At 50.3% G+C, this 15947-nt stretch overlaps 2 protein-coding genes across 3 annotated transcripts in view; one reads left to right on the plus strand and one right to left on the minus strand.

The window, feature by feature from the left end:
* Positions 1-148: 148 nt before the first annotated feature.
* Hcn3 (hyperpolarization activated cyclic nucleotide gated potassium channel 3) lies at positions 149-12454 on the plus strand. The gene is made up of 8 exons (XM_013015162.1): positions 149-452; positions 5786-6215; positions 7526-7687; positions 8072-8290; positions 8679-8825; positions 9253-9493; positions 11166-11330; positions 11753-12454. The coding sequence occupies exons 1-8, from the start codon at positions 175-177 to the stop codon at positions 12451-12453; spliced, it is 2343 nt and encodes a 780-aa protein (XP_012870616.1). The 5' UTR covers positions 149-174; the 3' UTR covers position 12454.
* A 2001-nt stretch (positions 12455-14455) lies between these two features.
* The window catches only part of Pklr (pyruvate kinase, liver and RBC), an 11173-nt gene continuing 9681 nt past the window's right edge, over positions 14456-15947 (minus strand). For both annotated transcript variants that reach the window (XM_013015395.1, XM_013015396.1), the window contains exons 10-11: positions 15437-15618; positions 14456-14935 (exon numbers count right to left, since the gene is read on the minus strand). In XM_013015395.1, the coding sequence (XP_012870849.1) occupies positions 14829-14935; positions 15437-15618 (289 nt within the window). In that variant the 3' untranslated portion in view covers positions 14456-14828. The remainder of the gene's footprint in view (positions 14936-15436; positions 15619-15947) is intronic.

Consider the following 15947-nt stretch of genomic DNA (forward strand, 5'->3'; position numbering starts at 1 on the left):
CGCCGCCGGCGGCCCGGAGCACACACCCCCTCCGCCGCGCGGGCTGGAGGTTCGGAGCCGACGACGCCTCCGCTCCGAGCCTGCGGGGCTGCTCCGGCTCCTACGCCTGAGGGGTCGCGGACCCCCGGATGGCTGCGGAGGGGTCTGAGAGGCCAAGCGTGTGAGCTGGCGGTCATGGAGGCGGAGCAGCGGTCGGCGGCCGGGGCCAGCGAAGGGACGACCCCTGGGCTGGAAGCGGCGCCTCCCGCTGCTCCGGCTCCAGCGAACGCGGCCTCGGGTCGGAACCCGGGGTCCGCGCCGGAGCCTAAGCGAAGGCAGCTCGGGACGCTGCTGCAGCCCACGGTCAACAAGTTCTCCCTCCGGGTGTTCGGCAGCCACAAGGCAGTGGAAATCGAGCAGGAGCGGGTGAAGTCAGCGGGGGCCTGGATCATCCACCCCTACAGCGACTTCCGGTATTGGGGGCCCGGCCAGGAGGGCGGAGGACACTGATCCCACCCCCGTGGGCAGCGACGCGGATGCCAGGCCCGCCCTACCCTCCAGAGTCACCCAGGGGTCCCCGGGTGCAGCAGGAGAATTTCCTCCCCCTACCCAACCTAGGAATTCCTGGGCAGGGTATCCTCGGCCGGTGGTCCTCCGTGATTGTCGGGCTGAGACTCTAGAAAGGGCAAGCAAACATCAAGAAATCTCCAGAGGTCTTGTTTTCCCATTGCAGGAACCCCGTAGCCCATCTGGATCACAGGGACTACCCTAGTTTGGAATCTGAAAATTTATATCATATCCCAAGGCTCGGGTCAGCTTGCGGAGAAGTCGAACCTTGCTAGATGCCACCCTCTACCCCACCCCCAGCACCTGTCTATCTCAGCTGGATAGGCTACCTAGAGAGATAGGGACCCTGGGAAGGGGTAGGGGTCCTGACCACAGCTCTGGTTGCTGTCCCTGGTGCTGAAGGCGGGTGCTGTGGGGCGGGGCCAAAACTCAAAAGCGGTTAAGGCAGCAAAGCAGGACCACCGCCCAGGTGATTCCTCCGGAGAAGGGACTGAAAGTGGGGGTTGGGCCATTTTACAGTCCCCATCAAGCTGTACCTCTACATCAAGGTCGCTAGGGGAGGAGAGCAGCCCTGTCCTTGGGGGAAATGAAGGACAGTTTTTGGATGAGGTGGAGATGTGTGCGGAGCTGCTAACCTGGGAAAAGACCAAGTGTGAAGGAAACACAGTTGGAGATTTAGATTAATTATTGTGCATCCACAGACATCCACATTAATTGTTCCTTTTGCTCCCATTGTCCTTCCACTTCTCTTTTTACTGCCTGGCTTTCACCTTGCCAGTGCACCTTTTCCAGTCTTCCCTGGATCTTCCTCCCCTCCCCCAGTTCACCCTCAGATTTGTCCCCAGAAGCCACATCCCCCTTATGATTGTGCCTTTTCTCCATCTTCTACTTGCATCACCCGCCGGGCTTGTGACCGCCTGTGAGTCAGGCTGTGAAGAAGCACTGATGGCTTAAGCAAACCTTTTCTTCTCTCCCAGTATCTTACAACGCAAGATCTTTCTTCAGCAACCCAAAGAGGGGGGGGGCACACTAAAGGGTTTGTTTTTTAATGGAAGCACACAGTTTGAGGGGCTTCCTGGAGACCTTGATTTGGGAATCACCTAGTTCCCTCTCAGGGGCTGAAGGATTGATTTTGCAATCACAGACAGACCGGGTTGTGTTTTGGCTTTATGCTAGGATTAGATATGTACTAAAATTAAAGCCACTATTGGTATTTGAGTCTCTCAGATTATCCACTAATTTTTCTATGAATGAAGGCTGCACCATGCTCCCTACTGACCTCCTTTTTTCCACAGCTTCTGCCAAAGCAGTCTAGCTTTCCCTTGCCTAGGCTCAACCGGAGTCCCAGTGGGCACACCCAGCAGGTGCAGGGAGGTTAGAAAAGAAAAGGAATGCATAGCTCAAGTCTCACTACCTTGGGATCTCCTTAGGAGTTCTTCTGTGTTCAGCCATCAAAGGTGCTGGGGTGGGGTGGGGTGGGGTGGGGGTGGAAATCCCTAGAAAGCTTAGTGCTTAGTTCAGTCAGGAGGTAGGGTAATAGACCACCTCACAGAGTAATAGGATTTTATGGGTCCTGTGGTGCTGTAGAGAAGGAATGGGTGGGAGAGGCTGAGGAAGACATGAGGTCCTAGACTAGGAATGGTCAGAGAGCTAGAGAATGGTTAGAGAGCTAGAGAAGCAGCAACCTTTTCTCAAATCTGGGACTAAAGGGTGGGTGAGTCATAGCACCAACTACTATTTGTACTGCATTGTCACATCCATTGTCTCGATGGAAAAATTTTAACAACCTTGTGAAGTTAACATAGAGTACTATATCTGCTTTCACAAATTTTAAAATATTTAATAATGATGACACCAATTTCACATAGTAGGGATGAATATATACACATACATATATGTACATCAGGTATATCTGTAATTATAAAGCAAGCTTTTATGTAACAACTATTTATGTTAAGAGTTGTACATTGCTGGGCACTGGTGGCCCATGATTCTAATCCTATTTGCTCAATAGGCTAAGATCTGAGCATCACAATTCAAAGCCAGCCCAGGCAGGAAAGTACCTGAGAGTTGGGCACTGGGGCTTACACCTGTAATCCTAGCAACTCAGGAGACTGAGATCTGAGGATCACAGTTCAAAGCCAGCCTGAGCAGCAAAGTCCAAGAGACTCTTTGTTTTGTTTTGTTTTTGGGTCCGGTCATGGGGCCTGAACTCTGGGTCTGGGTGCTGTCCCTCAGCTCTTCAGCTCAAGGCTAGCACTCTACCACTTGAGCCACAGCGCCACTTCCGGCTTTTTTTTCTGCTTATGTGGTGCTGAGGAATCGAACCCAGGGCCTCATGCATGCAAGGCAAGCGCTCTACCACTGAGCCACCTTCCCAGCCCATCCTTTTTTCTTTTTGCAGTACTAGGGCATGAACTCAGGTCCTCACACTTTTTTTTTTTGCCAGTCTTGGGGTTTGAACTCAGGGCCTAGGCACTGTCCCTTGGCTTCTTTTGTTCAAGGATAGCACTCTGCTACTTGAGTCATAGTGCCACTTCCAGCCTTTTCTGTTTATGTGGTACTGAGGAATTGAACCCAGAGCTTCATGCATGCTAGGTAAGCACTCTACCACTGAGCCACATTTCCAAACCACCCTCCCTCCCTCGCCCTTTTTTTTTTTTTTTTGTCGGTCGTGGGGCTTGAACTCTGGGCCTAGGCACTGTCTCTCAGCTCAAGGCGAGCGCGCTACCACTTGAGCTACAGCACCACTTCCTGTTTTCTGGTGGTTTATTGGAGATAGGAGTCTCACGGTCTCTCCTGCCCAGGCTGGCTTTGAACCGCGATCCTCAGATCTCAGCCTCCTGAGTAGCTAGGATTACAGGCGTGAGCCACCAGCACCCGGCTTTTTTTTTTTTTTTTGTCAGTTGTGGGGCTTGAGCTCAGGGTCGGGACTCTGTTCTGTAACTTTTTTTGCTCAAGGCTAGCACTCTATCACTTTGATCCACAACACCACTTCTGTTTTCTGTTGGTTAATTGAGATAAGAGTGTCTCAGGGACTTTTCTGCGCAGAGTAGCTTTGAACTGCCATCCTCAGATCTCAGATCTCAGCCTCTTTTTTTTTTTTTTCTCAGTTGTGGAGCTTGAACTCTTGGCCTGGGTGCTGTCCCTCAGTTCTTCAACTGGTTTTCTGAGTAGTTTATTGGAGATAAGAGTCTCACGGACTTTCATGCTCAGGCAGGCTTCGAACTGAGATCCTCAGATCTAGCCTCCTAAGTAGCTAGGATTACAGGCATGAGCCATGGGCACCTGGCAGATCTCTGCCTCTTGAGTAGTTTAGGATTACAGGCATAAGCCAACCAGCAACCAGTGGGCCTTACACTCTTGATTAACTTTTCTTTGCTGAAGGCTGGCAGTCTACCATTTGAACAATGCTTCCACTTCTAGGTTTTTACTCCTTAATTGAAGATACAAGTCTCTCAAATTTATTTGCTAGACTAGCTCTGAACCTCCTAGTAGATTTGTGTGTGTGTGTGTGGAGGGAGGATTATGTTGAAAATTGAACTTGTGCCCAGTGCTGGTGGCTCATACCTGTAATCCTAGCTACTCAGGAGGCTGAGATCCAAGGATCACTGTTCAAAGCCAGCCCGGGTAGGAAAGTTCATGAGACTCTTATCTCCAATTAGCCACCAGAAAACTAGAGTGGAGCTGTGGCTGTGCTAGCATGCTAGCCTTGAGCAAAAAGAACTCAGGGGCAGCACCTAGTCCCTGAGTTCAAGTCCTCTGACTGACACACACACACAAAGAACTTGTGGCCTAGACCAGGCTAAGTATATAATGCTGCTGCTTCTGCTGCTGCTGCTGCTGCTGCTCCTCCTCCTTCTCCCCCTCCCCCTCCTCCTCTTCTTCTTCATCTTTGTCATCGTGGGGCTTGAACTCTGGGCTTGGGTGCTATCCCTCAGCTCTTTAACTCAAGGCCAGCGCTCTGCCACTTGAGCCACAGTGCCACTTCTGGTTTTCTAGTGGTTTATTGGAGATAAAGAGTCTCATGGACTTTCCTGCCCGGGCTAGCTTTGAACCGTGAGCCTCAGATCTCAGCCTCCTGAGTAGCCAGGATTACAGGCGTGAGCTACTGGCACCTGGCTTCTTATTTATTTTTAATAAGTTTTTTTTATTGTGAGAATACCATATAGAGAGGTTACAATTACATGTCTTCTTCTTCTGCTGCTTCTTCTGCTTCTTCTTCGCCAGGGGGGCATTGAACTCTGGCCCTGGGTGCTGTCCCTCAGCTCTACTGCTCAAGACTAGCACTCTAGCACTTGAGCCTTAGCACCACTTCTAGCCTTTTCTGCTTATGTGGTGCTAAGGAATTGAACCCAGGGCCTCATGCGTGCAAGGTAAGCACTCTACCACTGAGCCACCTTCCCAGCCCCATTCCTGAGCTTCTTTTGCTCAAGGCTAGAACTCTACCACTTGAGCCACAGTGTCACTTCCAGCTTTTTCTATGTGGTACTGAGGAATTGAACCCAGAGCTCATGCATGATAGCCAAGCACTATACAAATAAGCAACATTCCCAGCCCCTCTGGGACTCTAATTTCTAAAACAGTTTTGTTACTTTTCTGTGAATTCTAAAGCAATGTATATAGTTTAGTTTTGCCTGGTTTTGAAACATAGTGCCAGTGGAATCATTTGGATATGTATCATATTTCTTTGCATCTGGATATATATCATGTTTGTTTCTTCTGCTCAACATTGAATTTGAGAGATCCACCTCTACTACTACTGAATGTAGCTATAGTTGAGTGGTTTCCTAGATATAGAGTGAATATGTTGCAGCATATTTATATGTAGGATTTTTTTCCTTTGGTGAAGCTGAAACTCATAGTATTTTGCCTACTAGGCATATTGTCAGCTCCTTTCTTGTCTTACCTACATTTTCTATAGATAGTCATTTGAATTGTACCAAATTTAATCCTGCTGTAGGTTTCCTATATATATATGTCTTGGAGCACATTCCCTAAAGTGCATGTGTTCCTAGGGACAGAATTGTTGCTCTGCAGGGAATGCAAATGTTTAACTTAACTAAATGATGTGGAACTAGTTTCCCAAATGATGGTCCTAATTTTCCCTCCTAGTGACCATTAATCTATATTCTAATCTATATTCCACCCACTCTTTCTTGGCAGTGTCAGACCTCTGTCCTTGTTGTACTGGTGAACCATCACCTTGGTCTTACTCTGCATTCCAATCCTCTCTTAGGTTTTACTGGGATCTGATCATGCTGCTGCTGATGGTGGGAAACCTCATCGTACTGCCAGTGGGTATCACCTTTTTCAAGGAGGAGAACTCCCCACCCTGGATTGTCTTCAATGTCCTCTCTGACACTTTCTTCTTGCTGGATCTGGTGCTCAACTTCCGAACGGGCATTGTAGTGGAGGAGGGCTCTGAGATCCTGTTGGCACCACGTGCCATCCGCACTCGCTATCTGCGTACCTGGTTCCTGGTTGACCTCATCTCCTCTATCCCAGTGGATTACATTTTCCTAGTGGTGGAGCTAGAGCCAAGGCTGGATGCTGAGGTCTACAAAACAGCGAGAGCATTGCGCATCGTTCGCTTTACCAAGATCCTCAGCCTGCTGCGACTGCTCCGCCTCTCCCGCCTCATCCGCTACATACACCAGTGGGAGGAGGTGGGGTGGGGAGGTGGGCAGGGGGGCTTGCAGATTCCTCAGTGGGAGGGTGCTGTGGGTGGGGATCCTGGTGACTTTATGGGAGGGGGCAGGTAGCTGAGGCTTCCATGGAAGAATTGACAGGAACAGAATAAGTGTTGGATGAATGAGGCCTGGGGTAGGGCAGGGGGTGCTGGAGGGTAATGCACAGCAGCTGGATAAACACTTTAGAGCTAGTTGATGGCTGGGTAGAAGATGGATGGAAAGAAGACGTTGCTAATTCAGGGCAGCAGAGTTTAGTGGTTGGGAGTACAGGTTCTAAAAATCTCATTTCCTGGCTGGGAATGTGCCTTAGTGGTAGAGTGCTTGCCCAGCATGCATGAAGTCCTGGGTTTGATTCCTCAGTACCCATAAACAGAAAAAGCCAGATGTAACACTGTGGCTCAAGTGGTAGAGTACTAGCCTTGAGCAAAAGAAGCTCAGGGACAGTGCCTAGGCCCTGAATTCAAGCCCCAGGACTAGCAAACAAACTCATTTCCTGGGGGTCAGATCCTAATTTTTTAAATCTAAAATATATACAAGACTGATTCTTACTCTCTAAGATGGTAATCATATATTTAATTATGATTTAGTTGAAGGATTAAAGGAGTTAATTCGTATAAAGCACTTAGAAAGGCATCTGTAGCCTAATAAGTTCTCAGCAAATTTGTTGTTATGATTACTTTTGTTGGAGAAGAAGAGCTGCCTGCTCTAATTCTTTTTTTTTTTTTTTTGGTCCGGTCGTGGGGCCTGAACTCTGGGCCTGGGTGCTGTCCCTCAGCTCTTCAGCTCAAGGCTAGCACTCTACCACTTGAGCCACAGCGCCACTTCCGGCTTTTTTCTTATGTGGTGCTGAGGAATCAAACCCAGGGCCTCAGGCATGCAAGGCAAGCGCTCTACCACTGAGCCACCTTCCCAGCCCTATGCCTGCTCTAATTCTCATACACTTGGCCTGGACCTTACATTGTGAAAAGCCCCCTTCTCCTCTTTTCTAGGCTACATCTGTGCAGCTTATGCAGCAGACCAGTTTGAGTCTCTGCTGTGGCACTTACTATGTGATTCTAGGCACTTGATTGGCCTCACTTTTCCTATAACACAACCTACTTTGTATTAGTTCTGTGTGCGTGCATGTGCATGCTATAAAACTGTACAAAAAAATAGTAGCCACATTTTTTTAATTCAGGGAAGCTGGGGCAAGAGAGAAGTTCAAAGAGAATTTGCAAGGCTAGGACTGGAGGAGGACTAGCAGGGAGGGGTTCCTGTCCACAGCAGCCCTTCCTCGGACTCCTCAGATCTTTCACATGACCTATGACCTGGCCAGCGCTGTGGTTCGCATCTTCAACCTCATTGGGATGATGCTGCTCCTCTGTCACTGGGATGGCTGTCTGCAGTTCCTGGTCCCCATGCTGCAGGACTTTCCTCCCGACTGCTGGGTCTCCATGAACCGCATGGTGGTGAGAAGCCCCCACAGCTCTGCCACTCCTGGGCTTTCTAAGGGCTCTTCTGACCAAGTAACAGGGATGGACCTGGGAGCAGGAGGTCAGAGATAATCAACAGAGAAGATAAGAGGAGGTGGGTTGGAGGGAGGTGAAAGGAGAGAGTTCCAGATGGAGTCCTTGTGTGTTGGAGGGAGCGGGCAAGTAAAGGAAGCCTAGGCAGAAACTGAGGTCCCCCCAAGTTGCAAAACAGGCCCCTTGTGCTTCAAGGGACTCCACAATCAAACAAGTGTCTCCTGAAGGAAGGTCTGAAGTAGAAGGACTCAAAGAGAAAAAGAGGCAGCTAAAGAGTGAGGTTCTGAGGGACCCATGCCCAGATCTACAATGTACTCTGCCCCCCAGAACCATTCGTGGGGCCGCCAGTATTCCCACGCCCTGTTCAAGGCCATGAGCCACATGCTGTGCATTGGCTATGGGCAGCAGGCACCTGTAGGCATGCCTGACGTCTGGCTCACCATGCTCAGCATGATTGTGGGTGCCACGTGCTACGCCATGTTCATCGGTCATGCCACTGCACTCATCCAGTCCCTGGACTCTTCCCGGCGTCAGTACCAAGAGAAGGTCAGCAGGGACAGGAGAGGGAAGGGGTGGGCATGGAGAGGTGCTGAAAATTGGGTAGTTCAACTTAAGGCCCATTTTGATAAGCCTCTATGTTCTTCCCTGCCTCATGACCATTTGTCCCATACCCTATGTGAACCTTTTCCTTGTTTGGGCTGAATTTTGTTATTGGACCCCTCCTCTGCTCATATCTGGGTTTTTCTGTGACGGCTGTGTGTCTTCCCTATGTTTATCATTATCAATATGTCCTCTGTGGCCCTGTGTGTCCATGTCTGGCTCAATGTTTTACCCCTCTGGGTCTGACCTGCGTCTATGACCTTTCACCTCCCCCTCCCTTGTTCTGGCCCTATGTCTGTATACTTTTTCTGCTGACAATGGGTTGGCCCTCCAGTACAAGCAGGTGGAGCAGTACATGTCCTTCCACAAGCTGCCAGCTGACACACGACAGCGCATCCATGAGTACTACGAGCATCGCTACCAGGGCAAGATGTTTGATGAGGAGAGCATCCTAGGCGAGCTGAGCGAGCCACTGCGGGAGGTGGGGCTGGGCTGGGCTGGGCTGGGCTCTGAGGGTGGGGCTTATCAAGGATCCTGGCTTCTAGGGTGCTGTCTGGGAGTAGGTCTACAGATGCTCCTGTGAGGAGGGAAGCCTTTAGAGGCCCTTACAGAGGCCAGGTGTTAGAAGGGCTTCTTAGGTCTTTCTTGAAGGTCTTGTGGGAGTGAAGTATGTATGGAGGAAAGACTTCAGGGGGTTCTATTTGGGAGAAGTGTTTCCATGAGGACCCATGGGAGTGTTCTGAAGACTGGAGCTTAGGGATGCTTCCAAGTCCCCTGTAATAATCCCTAGCCTTTTTTTTCAGGTCTTGATCTAGGGGTGCAATATCTGGAGACAGATGGGTTAGGTGGGGACATCTTGGGATGAGGGGGTGGTGCACAGCCAGCTAACAAGCCTCTTTTCTGCCCAGGAGATCATTAACTTCACCTGTCGGGGCCTAGTAGCCCACATGCCTCTGTTTGCCCATGCTGACCCCAGCTTCGTCACCGCAGTGCTCACCAAGCTACGCTTTGAGGTCTTCCAGCCAGGAGACCTCGTGGTGCGTGAGGGCTCCGTGGGCAGGAAGATGTACTTCATCCAGCATGGGCTGCTCAGCGTGCTGGCACGTGGTGCCCAGGACACCCGCCTCACTGATGGATCCTACTTTGGGGGTCAGCAAGCCTCAGGGAGGAGGTGGGGGTAGTTGCAAACATTGGACAGATGGAAGCTACTCCTTGGAACAGGATCCCTACCTAGCTATGCAACCAAATTCCAGGTCCTCACCAGACCTATGCAATAAGAATCTCTAGGCCTAGGGCCTAGAGCTGTGTTTTTAAAAAAGGTTCTTTGGAGACCAGGTGTAGTGACTCATGTCTATAATTCTAACTAATTGGGAAGTGGAGATCCAGAGGATTGTAGTTGGAGGCCAGCCTGTGCAAAATGTTGATCTTGGTGGTTCAAAGCCAGACATGGCAGGGAAGTCCATGAGACTCTTATCTCCAATAAACCACTCAGAAAACTGGAAGTGGCACTGTGGCTCAAGTGGTAGAGGCGCTAGCCTTGAACTAGAAAGTTGAGGGACAGAGCCCAGGCCCAGAGTTCAAGCCTTACAACAGACCAAAAAAAAAAAAAGTTGATCTTAGCCAATAAAAAAAATTAGTGTGGTTCTACACACCTGTCATCCCAACTATACAGGCAGAATAAATAGTCTAGACCAGCTCTCATAATGAGACTGTCTTCGAAAGATAAAAATTAGACACCAGGAGAGCACACCTGTAATTCTAGTTGCTTGAGACATTCAAAACCAGCCTGGCAGAAAAGTCTTAAGAGAAATTAACTAGGAAAACAATATGGTGCTCGTTGGTCATGCCTGTAATCCTAGCTCAATCTTCAGTTTCAGCCTCCTGAGTAGCTAGGAGCATCTGTGAGACCCATCTCCAATTAGCCACCAAAAAAAGCCAGAAGTAGAGCTGTGGCTCCAGTGGTAGAGTGCTAGCCTTGAGCAGAAAAGCTCAGGGACAGCACCCACACCTTGAGTTCAAGCCCCAGTTCAAGCCCACATACAAATACAAAACATGTCCCAGTATTGGCACAAAAGGTGGAGATTGGGGTTTGGCACAGGTGTAACAGTGTCCTTCCTAGCACAAAGCCCTAAGTTGAAACCAAATGAACCAAACAAATAAATTTAAAAAACCCAACCCTCAGGAGATTCCAATGCATAGCCCTAACCTTGAGGCCTTTTATGGCCCAAGCAGTAAAATTCAGGATCCCTATGGGTTAAGAAAAAGATAGGAATGAAGCCCAGCTATCTCAGAGACTTGAGGTTTAACCTGGTGGTATGATCTATGGACCCAGCGTGTGACAGTGGGGAACAGTTCTGCCACCTGCTGCCCAAAGTGAGGCTCAAAGAGTCATTCCCCAAGCCATCAATCCCATCATGTTTCACATGGCTTCCTTTTAGCTCTGCTTTTCTCCTCTAGGGAGCTCCTTGGTGGTCATTCAAAGGGGTGGGCAGGGAAGATACACAGACATAGTTACCCCAGGTCTATCCCTGAGTATAAAGCAATGGGACTGAGGATTAAGGTGGAGTAGCTAGGAGTCAGCAAAACCTGCCTATTCGTCAGCTGCAACTTGGAGAGCAGGAGAAGGACAGAGAGCTGTTTTCAGACCGTGGGAAGGTCAATGCTTGGAATATTTGGTATCCTGGGGTAGGAGTAATCATTAGTTTCTCCAAGTTTAACAAGGAGTCAGAATTCTGGGTTAGCATCTACAGGCCCTGTAAGAGAGAGCTCATGGGGAAAGGGAGCTTTGGGAAAGGGGTCCTGAGCCTTCCAACTTCTGCAGAGATCTGCCTGCTGACTCGGGGCCGGCGCACAGCCAGCGTGAGGGCTGACACCTACTGCCGCCTCTACTCACTCAGTGTGGATCACTTCAATGCTGTGCTGGAAGAGTTCCCCATGATGCGACGGGCTTTTGAGACCGTGGCCATGGATCGCCTGCGCCGCATCGGTGAGGCCTGTCCACCCCATCTGCTCTGCACCTCTTCCTATCTCTGTAGCAGGAAGTCTAGGTTCTGGTGCTTTGGCACCACATCCCAACCCACCCAGACCCAGCAAATGCCCCAACAGACATTTTAGTACTGAGGCACATCATCCTCAGTCCTGATCTCAGCATGTTGTGCCCATGGCTATAACATCAACCTTCCTTATGCCTTGAGTCCTGAGTATCAGCCTCTGAACCAGACTATCTCCAATTCATATTCTTTTCCTTCAGCCCTGTCTTCCAAGATCTACCCCTCCCCAGAGCCATCGCTGTACTCCTGACTCTCATTCCCCACACCCTCCACTCCATCCTGTTACCCTCAAATACTTTGAAATCCAGCTTCCATCTTGGATTCCTTTCTAACTCCTCTCTGCTGGGACATCTTCTAGGCAAGAAGAATTCCATCCTGCAGAGGAAGCGCTCTGAGCCGAGTCCCAGCAGCAGTGGTGGCATCATGGAGCAGCATTTGGTGCAACACGACAGGGACATGGCTCGGGGTGTCCGTGGCTTGGCCCCAGGCACAGGAGCCCGGCTAAGTGGAAAGCCAGTGCTGTGGGAGCCACTGGTACATGCCCCCCTTCAAGCAGCTGCCATGACGTCCAATGTGGCCATTGCCCTGACTCACCAGCGAGGTTCTCTGCCCCTCTCCCCTGACTCTCCAGCCACTCTTCTTGCTCGCTCTGCTCGCCGCTCAGCAGGATCCCCAGCCTCCCCACTGGTGCCTGTCCGAGCTGGTCCTCTGCTGGCCAGGGGACCTTGGGCATCCACCTCCCGTCTGCCTGCCCCACCTGCCCGAACACTCCATGCCAGCCTATCCCGGGCTGGGCGCTCCCAGGTGTCTCTGCTGGGCCCACCCCCAGGAGGAGGTGGAAGGCGGCTAGGACCCCGGGGTCGCCCCCTCTCAGCCTCCCAACCTTCTCTGCCTCAGAGGGCGACAGGTGATGGCTCTCCTGGGCGAAAGGCTTCTGGAAGTGAGCGTCTGCCCCCCTCAGGGCTCCTGGCCAAGCCTCCAGGGACAGCACAAGCACCCAGGCCATCAGTGCCAGAACCAGCCACCCCCCGGGGCCCCCAGCTCTCTGCCAACATGTGAACTCCTTGGTCATATTGGCCTTAGCTCTTAGGGTGCAATAGTGTGTCTATGCCCAAGGACAGTTGCCCCTTGGGAAACACCAAGGGGTCCTACAACACTGCCCTGTGGGAATGTCTCCCCCTTACTGCCATGAAGATGTTCTATGTCCTCAACCCAAGCAGCCACAGCCTGTCTGACATCCTAATTCATTCACTCATTTGTCATATGTATACGAGTGCCTACCATGTTCAAGGCACTGTGTCAGACACTGTAGGTCTCCACTGCCAAGTAGAAGTGACTCAGAGCCCTCGGATAAGGGTATCCCTCCCAGCCATGGTCCTGCCAGGTGCAGGCCCTGGCTCTTGACCCTGCCTTTACTAAGCACAAGTACTTGCCACCGCCATCACTGCCAAGTAACTAGATGTCTCTTTCCTTGTCTGTGATACTACAGGCTCTGTCTGGCTTGTTTATCTTCCTGTCCCCTGCCTGGCGTGTTTATCTTAGCATAGCTGTCAGTTACCTGTGCCCCCATTGCTGCCAACAGAGGTCTTGTGTCCTAAGTGTGGGCATCTACCTTTGCCCTCTCACTGCCACCTCTGGACCCTAGAGTCTATACTCTGAGTGGGAACATGCATCTCCCTCCAAGTTCCCAGCAGTCTCTGTCTGTGTGGTAGAACAGTCTTTATAAACCTGGAGCTTCCTCTCCCCTGTGCCTCTTGCCCCTGTGGTGTCTCCCACTTAAAGATAAGGGAAACTTAACACTTTATTTAGTGTGCCAGCCTAGATCCCCCCAGGTTGGGGGCAAGTGGTTACATTCTTACATGGCTTTTCTTTTTTGTCCCTCTTTGTTTATGTGTCTTATTTATTGTCATTTATTAAGTTTATTTATTCACTTACTAATTTAACTTATTATCAATTCATTTTGTTCTCTCATTCCTTTGTTGTCTGTCCACACACACACACACACACACACACACACACACACACACACATCTCCCTAGTAGGAAGATGGGAGGAATAGAAGGAGGCAGGGGCCCTCCATGCCATCTCTATGCTCACTAAATGCCATCAGCAGCAATACTCTAACCTTCTCCCTATCCAGATAGTAGCACTAGGGGCCTCCCAAGAGGGGGAAGTTGATGTGTCTACCTTTAGGTTTGCTGGTGCTGCAGGAGTAAGGGGAGGCACTGAGGCCTCCATGCCCGGGGAAGAGCAGGCCATTCAGCCTCTCTGCCTTCTCAGGGACTAGGGTAATCCCTTACCTACCCACATTGTCCCTTCTACACTGCAGCGTAGAAGAATGTGGGGCTAGCAGCCTAAATCTCTTCCTTTCCTGGGTGGGGAGTTCTGGGGTTCTGGTATGTGGGAGAAGTTTTTATAATTGCTCCTAAACAGTTGGGTTTAAAAAGAAAATAGACACTCGTTTTGGCTTCTGGTCTGTGTGTGGGTGTGCAGGAATTTCTGGGTGCAAGAAGGGTATGTGAATCATCAAGGCAAGTGGTGAGCATGAGTGCCAGGAGACTAGTCTCTTAGTCTAGCACAGAGCTTGTGAAGCACTGACAAGAGCAGCCCACATAGCAGGATGCCAGTGGCTCATGCCTGTAATCTAGCTATTCTGGAGGCTGAGATCTGAGGATTGAGGCTCACCACCCAGGGCAGGAAAGTCTGTGAGGTTTAATCTCCAGGTAACTAGCAAAAAGCTAGAAGTGGAGGTATGGCTCAAGCGGTGGATCAACTAGCCTTTAACAGAAATGCTAAGGAACAGTGCCCAAGCCCTTAATTCAAGCCCTAGTACACACACACACACACACACACACACACACCAGCCCATTCGGCTTTCAGTTCTCCCCAACATCCATGTACCCTAGCTTCCTCCAAATGTGACAGTTTAATGTCACTGTCAATCACCATAAAGCAGAGCCTTCTCCAGACCATCAGGAGATCCCACTGCTCAGGAGATAGTCACATTACGAGAGCACCACACACACAAAAAATCAAACTGCATAAACACAAGGTATTTTTTAAAATGATTCTGTGTAGGCTGTGGAAAAGATCACCCTAATTCCTCTCCCCAGCCCCAGGGATTGGAAGCCTAGATGAATAGAATTAACCAGCCAAGCTGGGATTAAAGGCTCAGGGCATCTTAGGTCTAGCTGAGCAGATTGAATGCAGGGGATATACAATTGGTAGCCAGTGCAAAATTAATTGGACACAGATTTCCAGGACCTCAGGGAGATGGGGAGGGGTACCCTGGAATGGGGCTAGATGACAGATGTTAATTCTGGTAGGAAGGATGGGGGTACAGAGCCATGCTGTGGAAGGGGTGTTGGTTTCAAGCAGCAGAGTGGAGGAGGAAGGGATATGATACAGGCGAGGTCTGAGGAGAGAGGGGCATCTCAGGATATGCTCAGCACCCGCATGATGTTGGTATAGCCAGAGCCAGGTCGCCAGCCTGTCACTACAATCACCAGATCCCCAGCTCGGAGGAAGCCACGGAGCTTTCCTGGGAGAGGGAAGAAGCAGTGGTTTAGTCACTGAGGGACCCATCACCTCAAGGCTACCCTGGAGAATGGGATTAGGAACCTAAGCTGGAGGCACTGCCAGGAGGAAAAGCCAGCAGCATGTTCACCGGGCAGAATGAATATATATCCTTGCTAAGTATTAAACCTGTTCACATATGGCAGTGCTGAGAGAAAGAGGTCAAGCCACTCATGCATGTAATCCTAGCTACTCAGGAGGCTGAGATCTAAGGATTGCAGTTTGAAGCCAGACCAGGCAGGAAAGTCTGTGAGACTCTTATCTCCAATAAACTACTTAGAAAAATCTAGAAGTGGTACTCTGGTTCAAGTGGTAGAGTGATAGCCTTGAGCAAAAGAAGCTCAGGGATGGTGCCCAGGCCCCAGAACCAGCAAAAATAAAATAATTTGGGGCCAGAGGAGATAGGCAAAGCCCTCTGAGTGAATGTGAGCTAGGTCAGAGGAGATGGGAAGTCTAGGAGACTTACCACTTTCAATGCCAAATTGGACTCTACGATCAACATCATCTGCCCAGATGGCCTCTGGAGGTTCGTGGTAGAGCAAGGGGAATACTCCTCGACACAAGTGGGCCTGGCGGGCAGCCTGGGCAGAACGAGTGACAGCAATGACTGCTGCCCGAGGTCGGTACCGAGACAGAAGCTGGGCTGAGCTGCAAGAAGACAAGGTAAGCCCATGACATTAACATAGTGTTAAACCAGGAAATAAGCTTGATTTCTGGTTCCAAGTGTCACCAACAAACTATGCAATCCTAAGTAGGTTATAATACTCCTCTGGGTCTTAGTTTTCCCCTGTCATACGATGATGATAGGAGGTAGCAAGTATGTACTATATGAAATAAAGAGAAACTTCTTTTTTTGGGGGGGGTCCGGTCGTGGGGCCTGAACTCTGGGGCCTGGGTGCTGTCCTCAGCTCTTCAGCTCAAGGCTAGCACTCTACCACTTGAGCCACAGTGCCACTTCTGGCTTTTTTCTTTTTGCT

This window comes from Dipodomys ordii, unplaced genomic scaffold (assembly GCF_000151885.1).
Source record: "Dipodomys ordii isolate 6190 unplaced genomic scaffold, Dord_2.0 Scaffold26, whole genome shotgun sequence".
Lineage (NCBI taxonomy): Eukaryota > Metazoa > Chordata > Mammalia > Rodentia > Heteromyidae > Dipodomys > Dipodomys ordii.